Source organism: Hirsutella rhossiliensis, assembly GCF_020360975.1.
Source record: "Hirsutella rhossiliensis strain HR02 chromosome Unknown scaffold00003, whole genome shotgun sequence".
NCBI classification, from domain to species: Eukaryota; Fungi; Ascomycota; class Sordariomycetes; order Hypocreales; family Ophiocordycipitaceae; genus Hirsutella; species Hirsutella rhossiliensis.
The window spans coordinates 2,741,690-2,759,486 of NW_025408669.1; the positions used below are offsets into that span (position 1 = coordinate 2,741,690).

Here is a 17,797-nt window from a genome sequence, read left to right on the forward strand (position 1 = left end):
GTTCTTTGGATGAGACACGACCAACCCCTTGAGAATCCCTTCGTGACCTCGCCAAATGAACCCAACGCCATCGCAGTTCCCTAGAACTGCGCCTCGACATACCGTCGTACCAGCATGTTGAATCTCGTATCCTCCGTCTTGATACGCTCCGGCGTCAAATCTCTGACGTATCTTTGCGCCGGGTGGTTCCACGCATGGTAGACAAGTTGCTCGCCGAACAGCGACCCGTTGGTGCGCTCCATGGCGGCAGCGACGGCGGCGCTTTCATCCCGACTCAGCGGCACATGCATCCAGTCAACGTGATGCTGCGGCCAAAGCGGCCAGAAGAACGCGGCTGGCGGTAGCTGGCAGACTTCATCCGGGTGCTCATCGGCGAGCTTCGCCGGCAGGATCACAGAATGCTGGTTCCACCGCTTCGGGTCGAAGTCGTTATAAGCCTGATACCAACGCTCAACAAAACCGGCAGCCGGCTTAGCTAGGATAACGGCGTTGGTCATGCCCTTGCGATGGCCGCCCTCGTGGCCCAGTATCACGTCGCGGCGTCCACTTAGTAACTTGTCAAGCGGTCGTAAGATGATGGCGTCAGTATCGAGATAGATACCCCCCTGGGCTCGCAGAATCTGCAGTCGTAGGATATCGGCTTTGTGTGCTGGGTTCCATTCCGAGGGCGGCGGTGTTAGATGTGAGAAGTCGTCGAGAAACTCTGGCCCATGACGCGTAAGCGTGACGAGGCGTCGCACGTCCTTCCACCAAGGCCCGTCCTCGCTTAAGTAGACGTAGTGGAGGCGAATCTCGCATCCCGGGAGGTTGATGGCTGCGGCGCGGATGGCCAGCCAAAGCATCAAGGTAACGGGATTCGGCTTATCTGGACCTATGACGAAATGGACCACGTTTGGGATTGTCGCCGGCATGCCCGGTGCATTGATGCGGATTGCGGTCCCATCGAGGCATGCCTGCTCGTCGGGTGTTGGCTGGAAATTGTATCGTGTAAGACCGTTGACGTAAAACCAGGCAGGACGGATATGATCGAGTGTATAATCGCCTAATTCGACGTCAAGGTAGAGGGGGACAAGGAGAATCAGACTGGCTACGAGCAGGTACAGGCTGGCCCGACGCCAACGGCAAGGAACAAACATCTCTGACAGGCTGGAATCGACATATAAGGAAACCATGCAAGGCCATATGCGCGCCCAACATGTCCCGGCTGCCCAATATTCAACTGAGAAGCTGAGAGACTGTAATTTTGGGCGAGCATCAGATGGAGGAAACTGGCTCTGTTCACATTTTTACAACAGGACACGGGTCTGGCCGAGCCGCAGTCATAAGAGCGAGCTTTTCGCTCCGGTAAATTACTCTCTTTGATATGTACTACGTATATTGCCTGAGCTAGCGTTTGTCAGATATAGCCTCAAGTGGTTGATATAGTTTGGAGTGGACCCCTGAAGTATCGTTGATGCACCTCAGAACCAAAAGCAGACGCGGTACGGGGTGGAAGCCTGCCGGCATGGCAGCATAAGACGGATTTCGTTGGTCGTCAAGAGTCGCACCGTGAAGAAAAAGAACCAAGCGGTTTCAGTCGGAGGAGGCCATGCCAACATCACCAGTAAACGTGAAAGGTCCGCCAAGATCGGCACCGTTCTTTCCTGTACCCCGTCTATAGCGCGGCGAAATATACGGCACCAAGCTCGCGCATAATTCAAGTGCACACGGGTCTGAAAAACCTAGGCACTGTTACTCCGCCGGTGAGTTTGCATAAGGCCGATTCGGCTCCGGGGATAATTAAGAGATGGCCGCCAAGACAGATGAGGAGGTCTACATGCGGCAAAGTAGGAGAAGCCGAAGCGTGGTTGATACAACGAAGACCGGTCAAGGATCTTGTCAAGTTGGCAAAATGCCGCTACACCAGGCAGAACAGGGGGGCCTGAGGGGGCACACCCATCAGGGGCATAACTGGCGCGAATTATAAGCCTTCTCTTATCCTCAATCTGTTCTGTAGGGAAAGGACCTCAACTGTGGTCAGCTTGTATCACGGAAAAGAGGCACGCTCAAGCGAGAAGAGAAACTTCAAGGGAGCCTATGCCAATAGACTCAAATCGTCTTGGGATAAGAAAGCCAAGGATCGGATGGGCAGGCCAAGGTGGCACTGCGATAACCCGCAGAGATGCCGTACCGTATACGGCAACAAAGCTACAAAGTGTCTGCCTCTCTCGACCAGCTGTGGCTTGTGCAGCTACCCTGCGCGGCAAAGTTGACTACGAAGAATTCGAGAAGTGTCCTGCGTACGAAATAAGTGATGAGGAAAGTTCCGGGTCGTTTAGGTACTCGTAGATCCAGGGACGCTTTCGAATAGTCCGTATCCCAAGAGGCAAAGCCTACAGGTAGATGTATGTTCTCTCACGCCCTGATTTCGATCCCTGTTTAGTGGACGTCGGCGCTTGTCCACATCAATGAGCAGGCCGTCTACTCGGTATGAGTTACTGAGTACCATCTCCTTCCTGGTTGGTGTGTGTTTCTCTCCTCACCTTGGTTTCCTTCTTGGAATCACTCCAGTCTAGAATCCCAAGTGGTCCAGCAACACAAACTCTTTCTAGCCCGGAAACAGCCCTGTTGTACGCCACTCGCAGTAAGAGAACCGAGGCCAGCAAGTGGGCAACATCCTTGAGCCATGGGCAATCCGACAGCTCTGCATCACCCGACAATCAAAGATTATCATTACGGCTAGTCTTCAAAGACAACTCGTTTACGCATGCCCTCTATGAACGGTAATGCTTCCCGGTGAATGACCTCGTGCTATACTCGTGCACTTGTCTCTGTCAACCGCCCAAAAGGAATCGTAGAAGTAAATCAGGCTCAAGTCAAAACTGCCAGTGCAAACACCCAAAATGAGACAAGAAACGAAGGAGACAACAACTCGCACCCGAGTATTCTACACCAATGCATCGACAGGCATGACAGAGTCAAGGGGCACAGACACCATCCCGGACCGACTCCAGCTCTCCCGGCCTGGCGTGACAATGACAGCGGCAACACGCCTCAGCAGGCACACCCGTCTCGGTCGTTGTCGATGTGGATATTGATGGGGTCGTCGTACTCGCCGCTGAACTCTTCCGACTCTTCTTGGGCAAGGGCATTTCGTGCGATGACTGAAGATGTCATGTTAGCACGGTGAGACGTCAGGACCTGTGCTCCTCAGACGCACCTTCGAATGCCTGATCGATGTTGATGGCCTCCTTGGCACTGGTTTCAAAGTAAGGAATATCTCCCTTGGACTGACAGAAGGTCATAGCCCTCTTGTTTGAGATCTGGGGAACTTGTCAGATGCTGCGTCGCCAGCGTCCATCTTGGAGGTGGGCCCGACGTACCACTCGCTTGCTTTCCTCAACATCAATCTTGTTCCCGAGAACAACCTGGACTCCTGTCAGACCCAGAGGGCGAGAGCACGGGCAGTCTCGAGAGCCTCACGAATGGAAAGTTGGGAGGATCACGGGGCGACGCCTGGATCAGGAACTCGTCCCTCCAGCTGTCGAGGGCCTCGAAGCTCTTGGCATTGTTGACATCGTACACCAGGACGCAGCAGTCGGCGCCGCGGTAAAAGGCCACGCCCAGAGACTGGAAGCGCTCCTGCCCGGCGGTATCCCAAAGCTAGGAGGGGGGCCCGTCAGCATCTCGAACCGCCGCCCGTTGCTCCACCAAGCGGGTTGTATTGCCGCCGTTCGCCGTACCTGCATGGTGACTTGTCTGTCGTCGACCAGGACCTCTCGTGTCAGGAAATCGGCGCCGATGGTGGCCTTGTAGCTCACGCTAAACTTCTTGTTGACCTTGAGGGGAAAACGGTCGTTAGCACGCACGCTGAGGCGATGTGTGGAGCGAGCGGGACGGCCGTACATATTGGTTCATTAAGCTGGTCTTGCCGACGCCGCTGTCCCCCAAGATGATGACCTGCACACGTCTGTCAGCGCCAGAGCACCGGCCAAGGGGCGACTCGAGTCTGCAGACGGCCAGCGCGTACCTTGAGGAGAACCTTCTTTCTCGAAGACATGCTGTGCTGTCGTCGGCAGTGACGTGATGAGTACGATGGGATGCCGTGGGAAAAGGAGGAGGCGAGCGCCGCGATTCCCGTCGGCGAGTAGGCGGGTTGGCAGCGGGTGTAGGGATGCAGTATCAGCGGCCGCAATACTCGACGTGATGAATCCGTTTAACGGTGGCGGCGCAAGTGTCGCACGATGTTGGTGGTGAGTGATGGTGGACCGTGATGGGCGCTGGCTCGACGTCGTCGTTAGGTCAGCAGCTTTGCCCCCAGCTAATAAACTGCCGTCGAGCTGCCGCAGGACGACCGACGAGGTACTCGCCCCGTACCCGACAGTAGCAAAACCGAGGCATGGAGGCGCTAGCAATACATGACAAGGACCGTGGCCTCGTTCCGGTCGTGCCTGGCTGGCTGCAATGAGCCAGGACAGTGGGGCCCGTCATGCACATCTTTGTCCACCACTCCAGCACTGGTACGCGGCAGGCGCCATCTCCCGAGGTACCGGGTTCAGCCTTGCCGCAGCCAAAAGGCACATGCAATCATGCGCTTTCCAAGTACCGCGCCTTGCATGTCCACCGTGCTTGGATTCCGACCGTCTTCCCCAAACATCCAACTTCTGATTCAATGCCTGTTCCTCTCGACTGCGACTGGCGTTGCCATGCTGTCACCCGGATGACCCGTGCCTCGCCATGGCCGACGACCGCCTGCTCGCCAAGGTCCACGACCTGACGGACCTGGAGCTCGCCCTCTTGCTCTGCCTCGTCAGCAGGGAACACGGCCTGCTGAGCACGCCCGCCGACGCCCTCGACCACCTCGTCCAGGAGCTGCGACTGGTACCCGGCCCGCTTCCTTGCTGACAGTTGGCATCTGTATTGACTCTGCACCGCCTAGGTAGCCAGCAGGACGTTTGGCCTCAAGTGCGTCGTCGTAGACTGCACCCCCGAAACCACCCTCGAGCAATTCGCATCCGCCCTGCTTTACCCCCATCGGCCCCCCGGTAGCGCATCCTTCCAACCCCTTGCCGCCGAATCATACTTTGTCTCCGGCCCGCGCCCTCGGTCCTGGCGCTCTGCCTCGCCCCTGACGACCGCGCCCTCTGCCCAAATCGCAAACTGCGTCCTCGCCAAGAACCTCGACCGCGCCCCGCGCGCCGTCCAGATCCAGGCCCTCGAGCTGCTCCGTACCCGCCGCATCTTCACTCGCACCTCGGTCCAGGCTGCTCCCAAGCAGTTCGTCTTCGTGCCCGTCGTCGGCGCCGAGGCCGCCGGCGAGGCACACGTCACGGCCCACCTCAACGACTTCTTCTCCATTGCGCACTGGCACGATCCGGACGATGGCTTCGTCAATCTTGAAGACATGATGGACAACGGGGAGGCTGCCGAGATTGCTTCGACTGACAGTGTCGTCCGGAGCAAGAACCTAGCCGATAGCCACGTCCCCTCTGCCGCCCCCTTCATCGCCGAGGCCGTACGTGCCCGGACCTGCTGCATACCGCTTATGGCCCAGCTGACGCGACCGCCATAGGACATAAGCCAGCTCGCGCAGTTGAGCCAGCAGGTCCAGGTCGACGTCGACGTGATACGCTACCAAATGAACATCATCTCCTTCCTGCGCATGCACCGCGCCGTCGCGCAAGGCGTAACGCCGGCAGCCACCAAGCATTTCGACAAGCTCATGCGAAGTCTCGCTCCGATGCACAAGCTCGACTACGTGACCCCTGCCCTTGTCGGACTGGCTGCGCGCAAAGTCTACCTGCACCGCATCCGCATCACCGCTCCTGAAAACGAGCGCAGCATGCAATGGGGTAGCCGGCTGGGAGCCGTCGAGGCCATGCTGGAAAATGTCGGCCCCGACCAAGTCATCCAAGACGTGCTGGACATGGTAACGGCGCCGCTATAGGTGCACCAGGGTGTATGTATTGCTCTACCGTACAATAATGTCCATCCGCTTCGATCCCGTTCAACATCTCCGAAAAAGGTTCGGGTGTCATGCTCCGTGAATAGTCATGCCAGACACAGTCGCGACTCATGATCCTTTGTAGTCGATTTTGCCCAAAAAGCAAGGGCAGCGCTGACCTTGACGTGCCCGTATTAACCGTAAACGTCATGCGGTCCCCCGTCAGGGACCGATATCGGAAAAAGGACCGTGTATTTATCTTGTTGGAGAGAAATCCCGACGGAAAACTCCATTTAAATGACCTGTTGAACCTTGCACTTCCAGCCGGAACTGGGAGATAGCAGGGGCAAACTGATGATGGGTTAGCAGAGGATATACGCAATAGGACAGGCTCGACGAGGGAGGACCAAGGACTGACCTGGCACCGAGACACCACCCCAGCTCATTGCCCTTGATCTTCTTGGCAATCTTGACCTCTCGGTCAATGGGCATGTCGTAACCCGTGTGGAGCAAGGCCATCATAAAGTTCAGGTCCAAGCAGTACTCGGGACGGCCGTCGAGCTCCTCCATGGCCTCGGGCATGCTGGTGAAGACGTCCCATCCGTTCTTGCCCATGCAAACAGTCTGTGTCAGATCGTGCATCTCCCGAACGGTGAAAGAGTCGGGCATGCCTAGTGGCTTGACACGATCGTAAAAGTAGGAGAAAATGTATACGTCCTCCTTGGCAAAGGTCTTGCCCAGAGAGGGCTGGTGGACGCCGTTGAAGGAGCAGGGGGCGAGCTTGCAGTCGGCAGACTTCTTCAAAATCTTCTCGGCCAGGTGGCGACACTGAGCGGGAGCGGGCTGGGAAGGGCCGGTGAAGTTGAAGAGCTTGGTGTCCTCGTCCATTTCAACCTCGATCTCCTGGGACATGCCGGGGGCGATGCAGGGGTGCACGACAGGCTTGGCCATCCAGGCTTTTCCGGACTCCTTGGCGGCAATGTCGGAGACGAGCATCTGGTGGATAGCCTTGCGAGCGGACATGAGGCCGTAGCCGAGGTGCGAGTGCTGGTAGAGGTCGAATTTCTGGCCGCCAAAGTCGAGCGAGTACTTGTGGTCGCCCTCAGCGAGCTTCTCGGGCATGCCTCCGCCCGACGCTCCCTTGAAGGTGGGCTCAAAGACAATCTGGGTGGAGCCACCGCCGAGATCGAAGACGGCGGCCGTCTCGCCCTTGTCGGGACCGCCGATCTTGCCGAGGAGATAGTTGGCCGTGACCCAGGCGTAGACGCCCTCGAGGGAGCCGTCCATGACGGCGACGCCCTCTTGTTCGGCCGAGACGACGGGAAAGGGGTAGTCGGTCTCGAGATGGCGCCTGACCTCGTCGAGGATGGCCTGGGACTTTTCGGGCCCGGCCAGGCGCAGGCCGGCGGTGGCCTTGACGGCAATAGGGGTGCAGCGTTTGAGGCTGTCGGGCACATGCTCCATGGCGTGCTGCAGCAAGGGATCGAGCGTCTTGGCGGCGGCGACGGGGTCGTCCTTGTACTTGCTCAAGCCGCCGACCGACTTGTCCGTCATCTTGAACTCTTCCTTTTCGAGCTCGGGAATGGGACCGCAGTTGTTGAACTTGTAGACGTGGATTCGCGAACCCGTGCTTCCGGCGTCGACCATGAGGGCGTACTGGACGATTGGCTTGTCCTTGGAATACGACTTTTGGCACCGGTCGGTTCCGTACGTCGAGTCCGAGGGCATCTGTCCCTTGTTGCCTTGGACGCGGGAGACTGCTCAGTCGGTCAGCGGGCGACTACGGGCGGACGGGCGAGCGCCAGTGGCTTACCGCCATTGTAGACTTGGACTCCGCGAGGCGACAGCCACCAAAAGAAAAGGAGGACGGTGAAGGCAACGGCGGCGGTTCTAAGCCATCGCGTCCTCTGCGACTGATGAACCCAGGCCTCTTTCATGGTGGAGAAGAAGTCGTGGCCTCGGCGGGCGGGCTGGTAGCGATCTGGTTTCTCGTGGGGGTCGCGCGCAACCTGTTTCGTCGGCAGCGATACCGAGGTCCTTCGCATCAGGTCGCCGGCTCGGGAACGGGGCGGCGAGAGGAAGAGGGCGGTTTACGGAGCGACGCCGTCGTGCATGGGAGATGGCGAGGGGGAAGCGAGCGTGAGGAAGCGGACGAGAGGACCGATTCAGACGACGACGACGCGGACGAGGAGCGTGTGGAGACGAGGAGCCCAAAGGGCAAGGGACTAATTAGGTGTTTGATGGACAAGGCCGCGTGAGGGCGGGAAAAAGGAGACGTGCATGACTTGATACGTACTGGGGCGGACGAATTACGCGTCAGGGCTGGAGCGGGTACTGCTGTGGTACCTTGGCGCATTGCACTTGTGATGTGCTGCTTAGCGTACCAGATCTGTACAGTACAGCTCCGCAACTGACTTGCCTGTCAACCGCAATTGGCTCTAGCGCCCCGGCGAATCGCGCGACTGCGGGTGAGCCGGGTGAGCTGGCTGCTTCCGTCAGTGTGGTGTTAAGCCTACAGGTAATCCCTACATATTAGTTCGTAACAGATGTTGTTTTCTTGCTACACGTTGCCCTATATCATGTCGGCGCCCCAAGTCGGTCAAGCAGAATAATTAGCGGCCGATTTGCAGGCAGGACTTTTTCAGTGGCATAGAGAGAGGTGTGCTAGGCGCCAGAGGTTGGACGCGTATACGACAACGCAGCCGATGCTATTCCACTATTGTATGACAACGGATTGACAGATGCTACGAGGCCGACGACGTCAGCTTGGATGGGCCCGACTACAGATAATCCGGTTTAATGACGGTTGATTCGTGCAAACATTGGCCTCAGGAAGCATGGCGTGTACATAATTCTCCTTGAGAAAAATGCGGATAATATCTGATGATACAATCCTCTCGGACGAGGGTATAAAAAAGAAAAGGTCGATTATTTCCTCGTCTTATTTCTTCTTGGCCTTCTCGACAATCTTGTCCATGCCATCAACAGCGGCCTCTGTGGTCAGCGACGGCAGGGACGTGGCGTCGGCCATGAGCTCATCGTAGCCACTCAAATCCCTGGTCGTCTTGAAATGGTTGAGCAGCTCCGCCGTCTTATCATATGACTTGCCGATCACGCCCGGAGGATTGCATGTTTTGATCATTTTGTCATCTGCGTAGGAGTAACCATCGCACCAATTTTATTGCTTGTCGATGCATGCGTTGATGGCTTCTCCGGCGTACTGGCAGCCAAATGCCTAATTTACCCGTCCGGCAGAGGCATGTCTCGCCCGGCTACAACTTTGCCGAGGTCTCATGTTGGCATACATCCTTATAAACATGAGTTCCGCTGCTATATCATTTAGGTGCCCCAAAAGAAAGCGATATGCTGAGTATCCATAAAAAGGAGGAAAACCTCATGCTATATTGACCCGTTTACAGGGCTTCCAGCTCCCGAGGCGGAATTAGACGATGTATTAATTATTATCTTGTTACCAAAAGAGAAAGACCACGAAGGGGCCAGAATTAGAGTCTTACTAGCAGCAATACAGGCTGACCGTTGTTCTTCCAGTCGTTCTGCCTCCCGCCATGCTTCTGCTGGCCGTTTATCTTCTGCTTCAATCTAGCTCATATCAATACACCATAGATTTTCTCTGACACAGCCAATAAGCCCCATGCCAGTTCCGCCAGCCCAGGGGTGAATCCGCCGCAATCCCCCCCCCACGGACCCCTGCACGGACCACCTTGCCGGAGCAAGACGCGAGCGAGTCTGGCGGGACGCGTTACCCAAGGCATAGGCATGGCCGCAACTGGGGCCGAGGTATCTCGGAGGTACCTTGCGCTGGGGACTGCCTAGGTAGGTACACGCTGTGCACTCTCTAAAGTACTCTGTGCCAAGCAGGGTGCCAAGTAAGGTAGGTAGGTAGTTACCGGCCACCAGCCCGGGTCCCGGGGCCTCTAATCTCCGCATGCCGCCCCAGGAAATGCAGGCAGAGGAAGAAGGACGAGATGCAATCCGACGTCGAATCACGGGCCTCGATCTATTCCTCCGCACCGACCCACCCTGCGGCAGAGCAAGGACGGAAAATCCAGAATGAAACAAAGACCGGCGAGGGGGGGTCCGCGTCCGAGTCTCCGGGGACGCCCCTAAAGTCCGGAGTCCAGAAGCTTCGTTGACGTAGCCCGTCTGCTGCCTTGACATAGTCTGCAAGCATCAACAACCTCTTCTTCGCCGCCACCATCCCCGGGCTCTCGGCCACCGCCTTCACCCTTTGCGACGTTTCTACGGATGCTTCTCTCGTACGCCTTGTTAGCTGCAGAAAAGACGCCTTCGTCTCCTCCGTGCCAATGGACGTCCATCTGCTCGTCTACGACCTCTCCCGTGGGCTCGCCCGCCAAATGTCCATGCCCCTGGTTGGGTTCCAGCTCGATGCCGTCTACCACACCTCCGTCGAGCTGAACGGCCGCGAATACGTCTACGACGGCGGCATCATTGCCATCACCCCGGGCTCCTCCCACCTCGGCCAGCCCATGCAAAGGATGCATCTCGGGACCACGCACCTGCCCTTAATTGTCATTGAAGAGTTTCTCGACTCGCTACGGCCCATATTCACCCTCGAGGCAGGTATTTCATGTCGTTTACGCGTCTCGTCGCTCAAAATTGCTAACATGGCCATCCCAGGCCTACGATCTTTTCCGCCACAACTGCAACAATTTTACCGACTCCTTTTCCAACTTTCTCGTAGGAAAAGGAATTCCCGCTTACATCACCAACATGCCTCAGGCCGTCTTGGAGTCTCCCATGGGCAGGACGCTGTTTACCCAGCTCTCGCAAGGCGTCAATGCAGGCAGGTCCAACGGATCCATACTCGGCCTCGAGCAGAGCGCAAGGCCACCTGCTCCGAACCCTCCAAGCCAGGTACACAATCGCAAAGTACAGATTGTGGCCAGACAGGAGGACCTGTTCCGGTTACTGGACGAAGCTAAAAGATCCTGCGCCGTGATTTTCTTCACCTCGGCCACGTGTCCGCCGTGCAAGGCTCTATACCCCATCTACGACCAACTGGCCGACGAGTTCGGCACTCAGGCGTCGTTCATCAAGATCGACGTGGCTCTGCCCCAGGCCGCCCCCATCGCCCAAGCCTATTCTATCAGTGCAACGCCCACTTTTGTCACCTTTCTCAAGGGGGAGCAGGAGAACCGTTGGTCCGGGGCCGATCCAGCCGGCCTCAGGGGCAATGTCCAGCTCCTCGTGCAAATGGCGCACCCGGCTCATCCGCACGAGAAGCTGCGCTTACCAAGCTTTTCCAATCCTGACGCCCGACCTGTCCTGTTCCCCAAAATGCCCCCCGTGGCCAAGCTGACGGCCAAGATGGGGGATGAATTGCCCAAAAACCCCGAGGTGCAGAGTCTGATACGCTTCATCGAGACCAGAGGAAGCGCGGGGGCGCAGAATGCACTCATCCCAGACATGAGCCAGCTGTCTCGCTTGATGCGCGAATCCGTCGACAAGGTGGCGCCTGGCATGCTCTTCACCGTTGTTGATCTCTTCAGGTGTGCGCTCGTGGACCCTCGCATCAGCGGCTTCTATGCCGAGGAAAAGGGGCACGAGACAGTTCGCCGCATTCTCGAGTTTGTCAACGAGCAAGACGACTGCCCGTATGCCCTCCGGCTCGTCACGCTGCAAATGGGATGCAACCTGTTTTCTACGCCCCTATTCCCAGAAGAGATAGTTGGCAACGAGGCCCTCCGGACGCCCATCACCCAGCTGATATCGTCAAGCTTCCTCGACGACAGCCACAACAATGTCAGAGTGGCGGCATCCTCTCTCCTGTTCAACCTGGCGCTGGCCAACCGTCACACGAGGAGCCAAGAGCCCAAGGCCACTCTGCCGGAAGGCGATCAGGTGGAGCTGGCAGCGTCTGTGATCGAGGCCATCAGCCAGGAAGACAAGTCGGCAGAGGCGCTGCAGGGCATGCTATCGGCCCTGGGTCACTTGGTCTACGGCTCGGATCTAAGCGGCGAGCTGGCTGACCTGCTGCGGGCCATGGATGCGCAGGGGACGGTGGCGGCGAAGCGACGGGTCTTTCCAGCCGAAAAACTCGTGCTCGAGGTCGCCGACGAGCTGCTGGGCAAGGGGCTTGCGAGGCCATAGGAAAGATACCTACCCATCTAAACCAAAGATCCAGAGGCGGAAGGCTACTCACGCAGGGAAGAGTAATGCTGATGGGTGCCCTTTCCACTTGACGGAAATTCGAAATGGTCCCCTCCAGTGGACTTCTAACTTGGATGACTTTCCCTCTTGCACCAGCATCACCAAATCTCCCGACTGACACGTTTCTCCGGCTCTCATCTGGCGGCGGGCCCTCCGGGCTTGAGCATTGATGTCCCCTCGTTCCTCGCGAACTGTCGGGAGTCCAACACCTCGGCCATTCGGACGCTTCGATGGTGGGGGATGTCGGCAGGCAGGCAACTTGGCCACTATTTGAGTGATGGAAAGCTTCCTTTGACGGCGTTGAAACTCGTATCTAAGATGTGGGTGCATACGAGTTAGGGATGGAGGTTGCTCGGATTCGTCGGGCTTATAAGTTATATATAATTACACTCTAGACTCTGTTTTGTGTAATAAATGCACTGCAGGTACTGTACAATGTACATACATCGCCTACTCTTCCCTCCTCCCAGCCCGGAGTGGTGAGCCGCTCGAAGTGGCTGAATCAGCAATCTCGAACCAATGAGGGATAGCGTGGCAAAGCAAGGTGTGGATCCCTGCCCCTCGTCTATTTATACAGACCCGGCCGCTGAAATCTTTTCCTCCTTTCTCTTTTTTCTTCTTCATCAAAAAGCCACTGGGCTGCCACGACCTTCACCTAGTCTCCCACGGTGTCGCGTTGCCTTTCCTCCCACGGGAGGAAGCGCTCAGCAGAGTAACACCCTTGTATATAGGAAATTTTTCGCCACATCGTTACTCGTTAACGGCTCGGTAGGCGGGAGATGCCAAGAAGAGGGGACATGCCCATGCGTTGTGATTGTCGTGATGAGACTATTGACACGGCGATACTGTCAACAAAGACTCGCTCGCACCGATGAGTGCGAGGAGTGCTCGACGGATTCGTCCTGTTGTCGTGCTCGATCTCTTGTGCTACATGACCGACTGGCTATGGCCACGCTGACTTCGAGGCCATCAAGACCCGTGGGCCCATGATACTTTATCGCATGTGGTACTTAGTGGAGGGAGAGGTTTGCTCTGCTTCAACCACTCGTCAATCAATGCCTTGGGTATTCAACGAGCAAGCGGACTTTGGTCGCTGCACTGCTTCCACGCCGAGCTCCGAACAAGGTGCTTGCCAAGGAAGGGTGCCTTTGTCTTCTGTGGATGCTCAGAGGGCTTTTGAAATCCTGCCGACGCACCGGGGGGCCAATGCGAAGAATGCGAAAAGGGTAATATGCTATGGGCTCTTTGCATGTCAGCAATGTGTTGCTCTAGACTGGCAAACAAGCCCGGCGTGGATCTGGAGATCTAGAGTCCTCCGGCAAGCACAGACCCTGCCATGAGAACAGACGAAGCATGGAATTGAATTATGCACCCAGGCAAAGACACCATCCTGCTCAACTCCGACTAGTCGTATATGCGCCCGACCCCTTGCCGCAAGCATTTAAAAGTACAGACAGAAACAGGCCCCTCAGTTGTCCTCACCCGCGATGGGGACGCCCGTCTCCCTGCCGCTGCGATGCTGGTCTCGAACAAACTCCTCAATCTTGTCGTCGTGGTCCGGTCTGTGAGGGGGCCCGGGGACCCCAGACTGCGCCGTCTGCTGCGGCTGCTCTTTGCTGGCGCCGCCGAGGATCTTGGACGCTGCGGGAATGTATTCGGTGACTAGGACAGACAGTGACCGGGGTGTTAGCCAGCGTCTTGCGTCTTGAGACAGGGGGAATAAGCAAGAGGCATTCGAGTTGGCTTACTCTTTTCCACGAGGGTGTTTGGTTGCTGCTCTTGGCCGTCTTGCTTGCTCTGCATGGCGATTCGGTCCAGCTGCTCCTTGAAGCTCTCCTCCTGCCGAACCTCGTCGGCCTTGCTGGTCTTGTCCATCTTGCTGCTTCTTGTCCCGTGCTGAGTCTCGCTGAAGGGATTGGAGAGGGTTCAATCAAATGAAAAAGTGTTGGATTCCCGTTCCATTATTGATTAAGCAGAAAAGCAAAGTTGGTAGAAGCCAGGGGACGAGGCAAGGAAAGTGGGAAGGAGAGTCCGCGCGACGCTGCATGTTGCACTGCCGGCGAAAATGACGTCAAACGGCGGAATGGATGGTGGGGTTTTCATGGTTTCCATGCTTGCACAACCCGATTAGATAACGGACAAGCAGATGCGACGACTGTTTTGAAGCTGAAGATTCCCGAAACGGGACACGTCCTTCTTGGACTGCCGAGGCGGCAAGGCTGAAAAAAGGGCGGAAAGAAAAAAAACGCAGCCCTCTCTCACAACAAACACCGCAATTGCGAACCCCGAATCCCCATCCAAACCCCCCTGGCATCAATCAAAAGCCATGACGTCGCCGCCGCCGCCGCCGCCGCCGATACCAATCACCATCGTCACCGGCTTCCTCGGCTCCGGCAAGACAACGCTCATCCTCAACCTGGTGCCGCAGCTGCGCGCCAAGAACCCGGCCTACCAGCTCGCGCTGCTCAAGAACGAGTTTGGCGACGTGGCCGTCGACTCGCAGCTGGCCGAGAGCGCCGCCGTCTCGGGCGTCCAGGAGCTGCTCAACGGATGCATCTGCTGCAACCTCGTCGGCCAGCTGGGCCCGGCGCTGCGCGAGCTGGCTGAGACGGTGGCGCCGGATCGTATCGTTGTCGAGACGAGTGGCTCTGCCTTTCCGGCCACGCTGGCCCTCGAGGTTAATCGTCTGGCGCGGGAGACGGGACGCTTCATCCTCGATGGCGTCGTCAGCGTGGTCGATGTCGAGAATTGGCAGGGCTACGAGGATACGAGCTACACGGCCAAGATCCAGGCGAGGTACACCGATCTCGTCGTCTTCAACAAGTGGGAGCTGGCCGGGGAAGATCGCTACGACGAGTGCCTCGACCGCGTCGGCGATCTCGACGTCGACGTGGCAAAGGTCAAGAGCAATCGCGGCTGGGTCCCCATGGACCTCGTCTTCGGCGTCGACGGCGGCTTGGCCAAGGACCTGACCGACGACCACGTCGCCAACGGCGAGCAGGCACACGACCACGCCCACCAGCAAGAGGTCGAGGTTCTCTCCGTTGAGCTCAAGGGCGCAAACGACGTCGCCGTCTCAGCAGACAGGCTCCTCGCCCTCCTCAAAGCCGCGCCCAAGGACGAGGTCTACCGCATAAAAGCCATCATGACCCTCTCCACCCCGCCCCAGAGCTCCGACCCCGACGGGCCCCAGCCCGCACCCCAGGCCGGCCGCCGCTACATCCTCAACTGGGCCTTCGGCCGCTGGACTTTCACGTCGCTCCCTGTCGCGCAGCAGGAGCATGCCTCGAGCGAAGACGTCGCCCTGCGCATGACCATGATCCTGGCCCGGTGCGAAGCCAACAAGTGGAAAAAGAGGATAGAGGCTGGCGGGTTGATAGAGCTCGAAGCTGTGGGGGCAGGAATGGGGCAGCTAAACGTGAAGAGGGTACTATAGACGTAGACGACGGCGACGATGACGAAGGTGAAGCGAAAAGTACGTGCTGTTGATGTTGTTCTTGGCGTATTTTTCTACGCGGGCCACGGGCTGGAGTTTACTGGCCATTAGGGAGGGCATGGGATGATGAGCGGGGTCACGGGGATAGACGGCATCTAAGGCATTATCGATATAATAGGGGTATAAGATACTGGCTATATAGACAGGCGGCTTTCGAGCCCATCACCAGCCGGCCCTCAAAACCAGCCCGTCGCCCCGTGCTTGACCCGCATGGCACACATGGCGGCCACCGGGGCCGGCGGCGGCGGCAGCGAGATGGCCCGCGCCTTGATTGCCACATGCTCGCCGGTAGAGGAAAAGGGGAGCTCCTCCAACAGCCGGCTCTCCAGGGGGCTCTGGCCCGCCGTCTGCGAGAGAGGCCGTGGGACGAAAGACTCCTGGATCGGGCTGCGAGCAGGGGACAGCGGCGACGGCGACGGCGGCTCGTCGTCTGGTTCGCCGCCTCCGTATCCGAGGAGCTGGCGAAGGCTGAGGGGTTTGGGTGCCACCACCTCCTGGCGGCGGCTTTGCTTGGTGGGACGGCGCCGGGGCTCTTCGACTGGCTCGCCACCTCCGTATCCGAGGAGTTGTCGCAGGCTGAGAGGCTGCGCCTGAGGCGCAGACAGCGGAGACTCACGAACCGAGCTGCGAGTAGGCGGCGCCGGTGCCGGCGTCGACGGCTCCTCGTCGGGCTCGCCGCCTCCGTCTCCGAGGAGTTGGTGAAGGCTGAGAACCTGGGGCACCACTCCCTCTTGGCGGCTGTGCTTGACGGGACTGTGTTCGGGATGTGCTGGGGCGTGGTCGGGCGTGGAGGTGAGGCTTGCTTGGAGAGAGGCCTGGAAGGGAACCGCTTCGGAAGGAGGCCCGAGAGGAGAGGGAGAAGGGGGGAGAGAGAACCCGGGATGCGAGGCGATGCTGCTGCTCCACGAAGCCACGAAGCCGCGGCTGCAACAGCTGTTGCCCCCGTGTTGCATCGGCCCAGACCGCTGCGGGACATGGGAGTCGTCGTGGCTGGGATCATGGCCTGACCCGGCGTTCACCCACATCGCTCCCCATCTCCGGCCAAGGCTCGTCCTGGGCTCCGACGCGCGTCCAAAGGGCTGGGACGAACCAACGACCGCGTCGGGAACCATCACTCTCGACCACTGCAGCAAGGACGGACGGCCGGCCGGGCACGACGCTCGCCTCGTCCTTCCGCAATGCCAGCCGCTGGCCGCATCCTGCGAGACCGACGTGCTGACAACGTCATCTCCATCCTCAACGGCCTCATCACCGCCGGGGTCCAGCTCTTGCACCCTAACGGGCGATGCCACAAGCGAGGCGCAGGCGATCGCGTCCCCATTGTCAACAAACAGCGCCTCAGACTCAACGATGTCCGCAGCATCCTCGCCCCATAGAAACCGCGCCAGCTTCTCCCCGTCCGACCGCTTCTTGTCCCGCACCACGGCCATGAGGTAAACATTGCACAGCTGCGCATCGAGGCTCAGTTGCGCCGGCCGAGTCGCCGGCCGCCTGGGTGTGCACATGCCCGTCTGTTCGCTCTCGCCCGGTGGCGGCTGCGGCTCTGCCGCCATCCCCCGTCGCTGTACCGTCATCTTGGGACAAATTTTCAGAGTGACGAAAAGGGGTGGGAATATATAATCAAATGTAGGCCTTGCTGGCTGTGTGAGCACGACGTAGATATTCTCCAGTGCACTTGGTAGCGAAGTTTCGTATTAAAGGCGTGGAAATGCGCAGCTTGACCGCGTGTCGATAGATCTTGTCTTCGAGGCGGAGATGATGCCGACTTGTCGAGCCGGGCTGGTGAGAAGCGGACTTGCATCGTTCTTATGTCGGATGCAGACAGAGAGAGCGTGCGCGACAGACTGAGGCAAAGAGCATCGCATTCACCCCAAGTGCAATAGCTGTTCTGTCATTTCAAGTTGAAAATTTCCATTTGCAGCGGAAAGCGCTTCCTTCGCAAAGGCGACAAGTGCACAAAGAGCCCTTGCAATATGCGCCCGCTGGTCGATGCTGTTCAATCCGTCTCCCGGTTATGATCTCCGCCCAGGCGTCAACAAAGAGCCCCGACAAAAACGACCAATGCAAAGAACGCTATTCCTTGGTTCCGTGAGACGCCACCAGCGGCGCACTCGTCTTCGAGCCCGTCCTGTTCACGAAACGAGCACCGTGGGAAGAACTGACCGCCGAATCGTCAAAGGCCCGCG

At 58.1% G+C, this 17,797-nt stretch overlaps 9 protein-coding genes across 9 annotated transcripts; 3 read left to right on the top strand and 6 right to left on the bottom strand.

Annotated features, from left to right (window-relative positions):
• Nucleotides 1–80: 80 nt before the first annotated feature.
• On the bottom strand, nucleotides 81–911 carry HRG_03293 (glycosyltransferase sugar-binding containing DXD motif domain-containing protein; the record flags this gene model as incomplete). Its single annotated transcript, XM_044861764.1, has 1 exon — nucleotides 81–911. One exon carries the CDS (start codon nucleotides 909–911, stop codon nucleotides 81–83), a length of 831 nt encoding a protein of 276 aa, XP_044722790.1.
• A 2,122-nt stretch (nucleotides 912–3,033) lies between these two features.
• HRG_03294 (ras family domain-containing protein) lies at nucleotides 3,034–4,039 on the bottom strand (the record flags this gene model as incomplete). The annotated part of the gene is made up of 7 exons (XM_044861765.1): nucleotides 3,034–3,143; nucleotides 3,200–3,302; nucleotides 3,363–3,407; nucleotides 3,463–3,642; nucleotides 3,723–3,818; nucleotides 3,886–3,939; nucleotides 4,010–4,039. The coding sequence occupies 7 exons, from the start codon at nucleotides 4,037–4,039 to the stop codon at nucleotides 3,034–3,036; spliced, it is 618 nt and encodes a 205-aa protein (XP_044722791.1).
• Nucleotides 4,040–4,716: 677 nt separating this feature from the next.
• On the top strand, nucleotides 4,717–5,926 carry HRG_03295 (uncharacterized protein; the record flags this gene model as incomplete). The annotated part of the gene is made up of 3 exons (XM_044861766.1): nucleotides 4,717–4,860; nucleotides 4,919–5,494; nucleotides 5,552–5,926. 3 exons carry the CDS (start codon nucleotides 4,717–4,719, stop codon nucleotides 5,924–5,926), a joined length of 1,095 nt encoding a protein of 364 aa, XP_044722792.1.
• A 290-nt stretch (nucleotides 5,927–6,216) lies between these two features.
• HRG_03296 (GDA1/CD39 (nucleoside phosphatase) family domain-containing protein) lies at nucleotides 6,217–7,968 on the bottom strand (the record flags this gene model as incomplete). The annotated part of the gene is made up of 3 exons (XM_044861767.1): nucleotides 6,217–6,274; nucleotides 6,342–7,680; nucleotides 7,737–7,968. 3 exons carry the CDS (start codon nucleotides 7,966–7,968, stop codon nucleotides 6,217–6,219), a joined length of 1,629 nt encoding a protein of 542 aa, XP_044722793.1.
• Nucleotides 7,969–8,864: 896 nt separating this feature from the next.
• On the bottom strand, nucleotides 8,865–9,065 carry HRG_03297 (uncharacterized protein; the record flags this gene model as incomplete). Its single annotated transcript, XM_044861768.1, has 1 exon — nucleotides 8,865–9,065. The coding sequence occupies one exon, from the start codon at nucleotides 9,063–9,065 to the stop codon at nucleotides 8,865–8,867; it is 201 nt and encodes a 66-aa protein (XP_044722794.1).
• A 1,183-nt stretch (nucleotides 9,066–10,248) lies between these two features.
• On the top strand, nucleotides 10,249–12,055 carry HRG_03298 (PUL domain-containing protein; the record flags this gene model as incomplete). Its single annotated transcript, XM_044861769.1, has 2 exons — nucleotides 10,249–10,521; nucleotides 10,583–12,055. 2 exons carry the CDS (start codon nucleotides 10,249–10,251, stop codon nucleotides 12,053–12,055), a joined length of 1,746 nt encoding a protein of 581 aa, XP_044722795.1.
• A 1,528-nt stretch (nucleotides 12,056–13,583) lies between these two features.
• Nucleotides 13,584–13,990, bottom strand: HRG_03299 (uncharacterized protein; the record flags this gene model as incomplete). The annotated part of the gene is made up of 2 exons (XM_044861770.1): nucleotides 13,584–13,777; nucleotides 13,864–13,990. The coding sequence occupies 2 exons, from the start codon at nucleotides 13,988–13,990 to the stop codon at nucleotides 13,584–13,586; spliced, it is 321 nt and encodes a 106-aa protein (XP_044722796.1).
• A 451-nt stretch (nucleotides 13,991–14,441) lies between these two features.
• On the top strand, nucleotides 14,442–15,551 carry HRG_03300 (cobW/HypB/UreG, nucleotide-binding domain-containing protein; the record flags this gene model as incomplete). The annotated part of the gene is made up of 1 exon (XM_044861771.1): nucleotides 14,442–15,551. The coding sequence occupies one exon, from the start codon at nucleotides 14,442–14,444 to the stop codon at nucleotides 15,549–15,551; it is 1,110 nt and encodes a 369-aa protein (XP_044722797.1).
• A 236-nt stretch (nucleotides 15,552–15,787) lies between these two features.
• Nucleotides 15,788–17,164, bottom strand: HRG_03301 (uncharacterized protein; the record flags this gene model as incomplete). The annotated part of the gene is made up of 1 exon (XM_044861772.1): nucleotides 15,788–17,164. One exon carries the CDS (start codon nucleotides 17,162–17,164, stop codon nucleotides 15,788–15,790), a length of 1,377 nt encoding a protein of 458 aa, XP_044722798.1.
• Nucleotides 17,165–17,797: the final 633 nt, after the last annotated feature.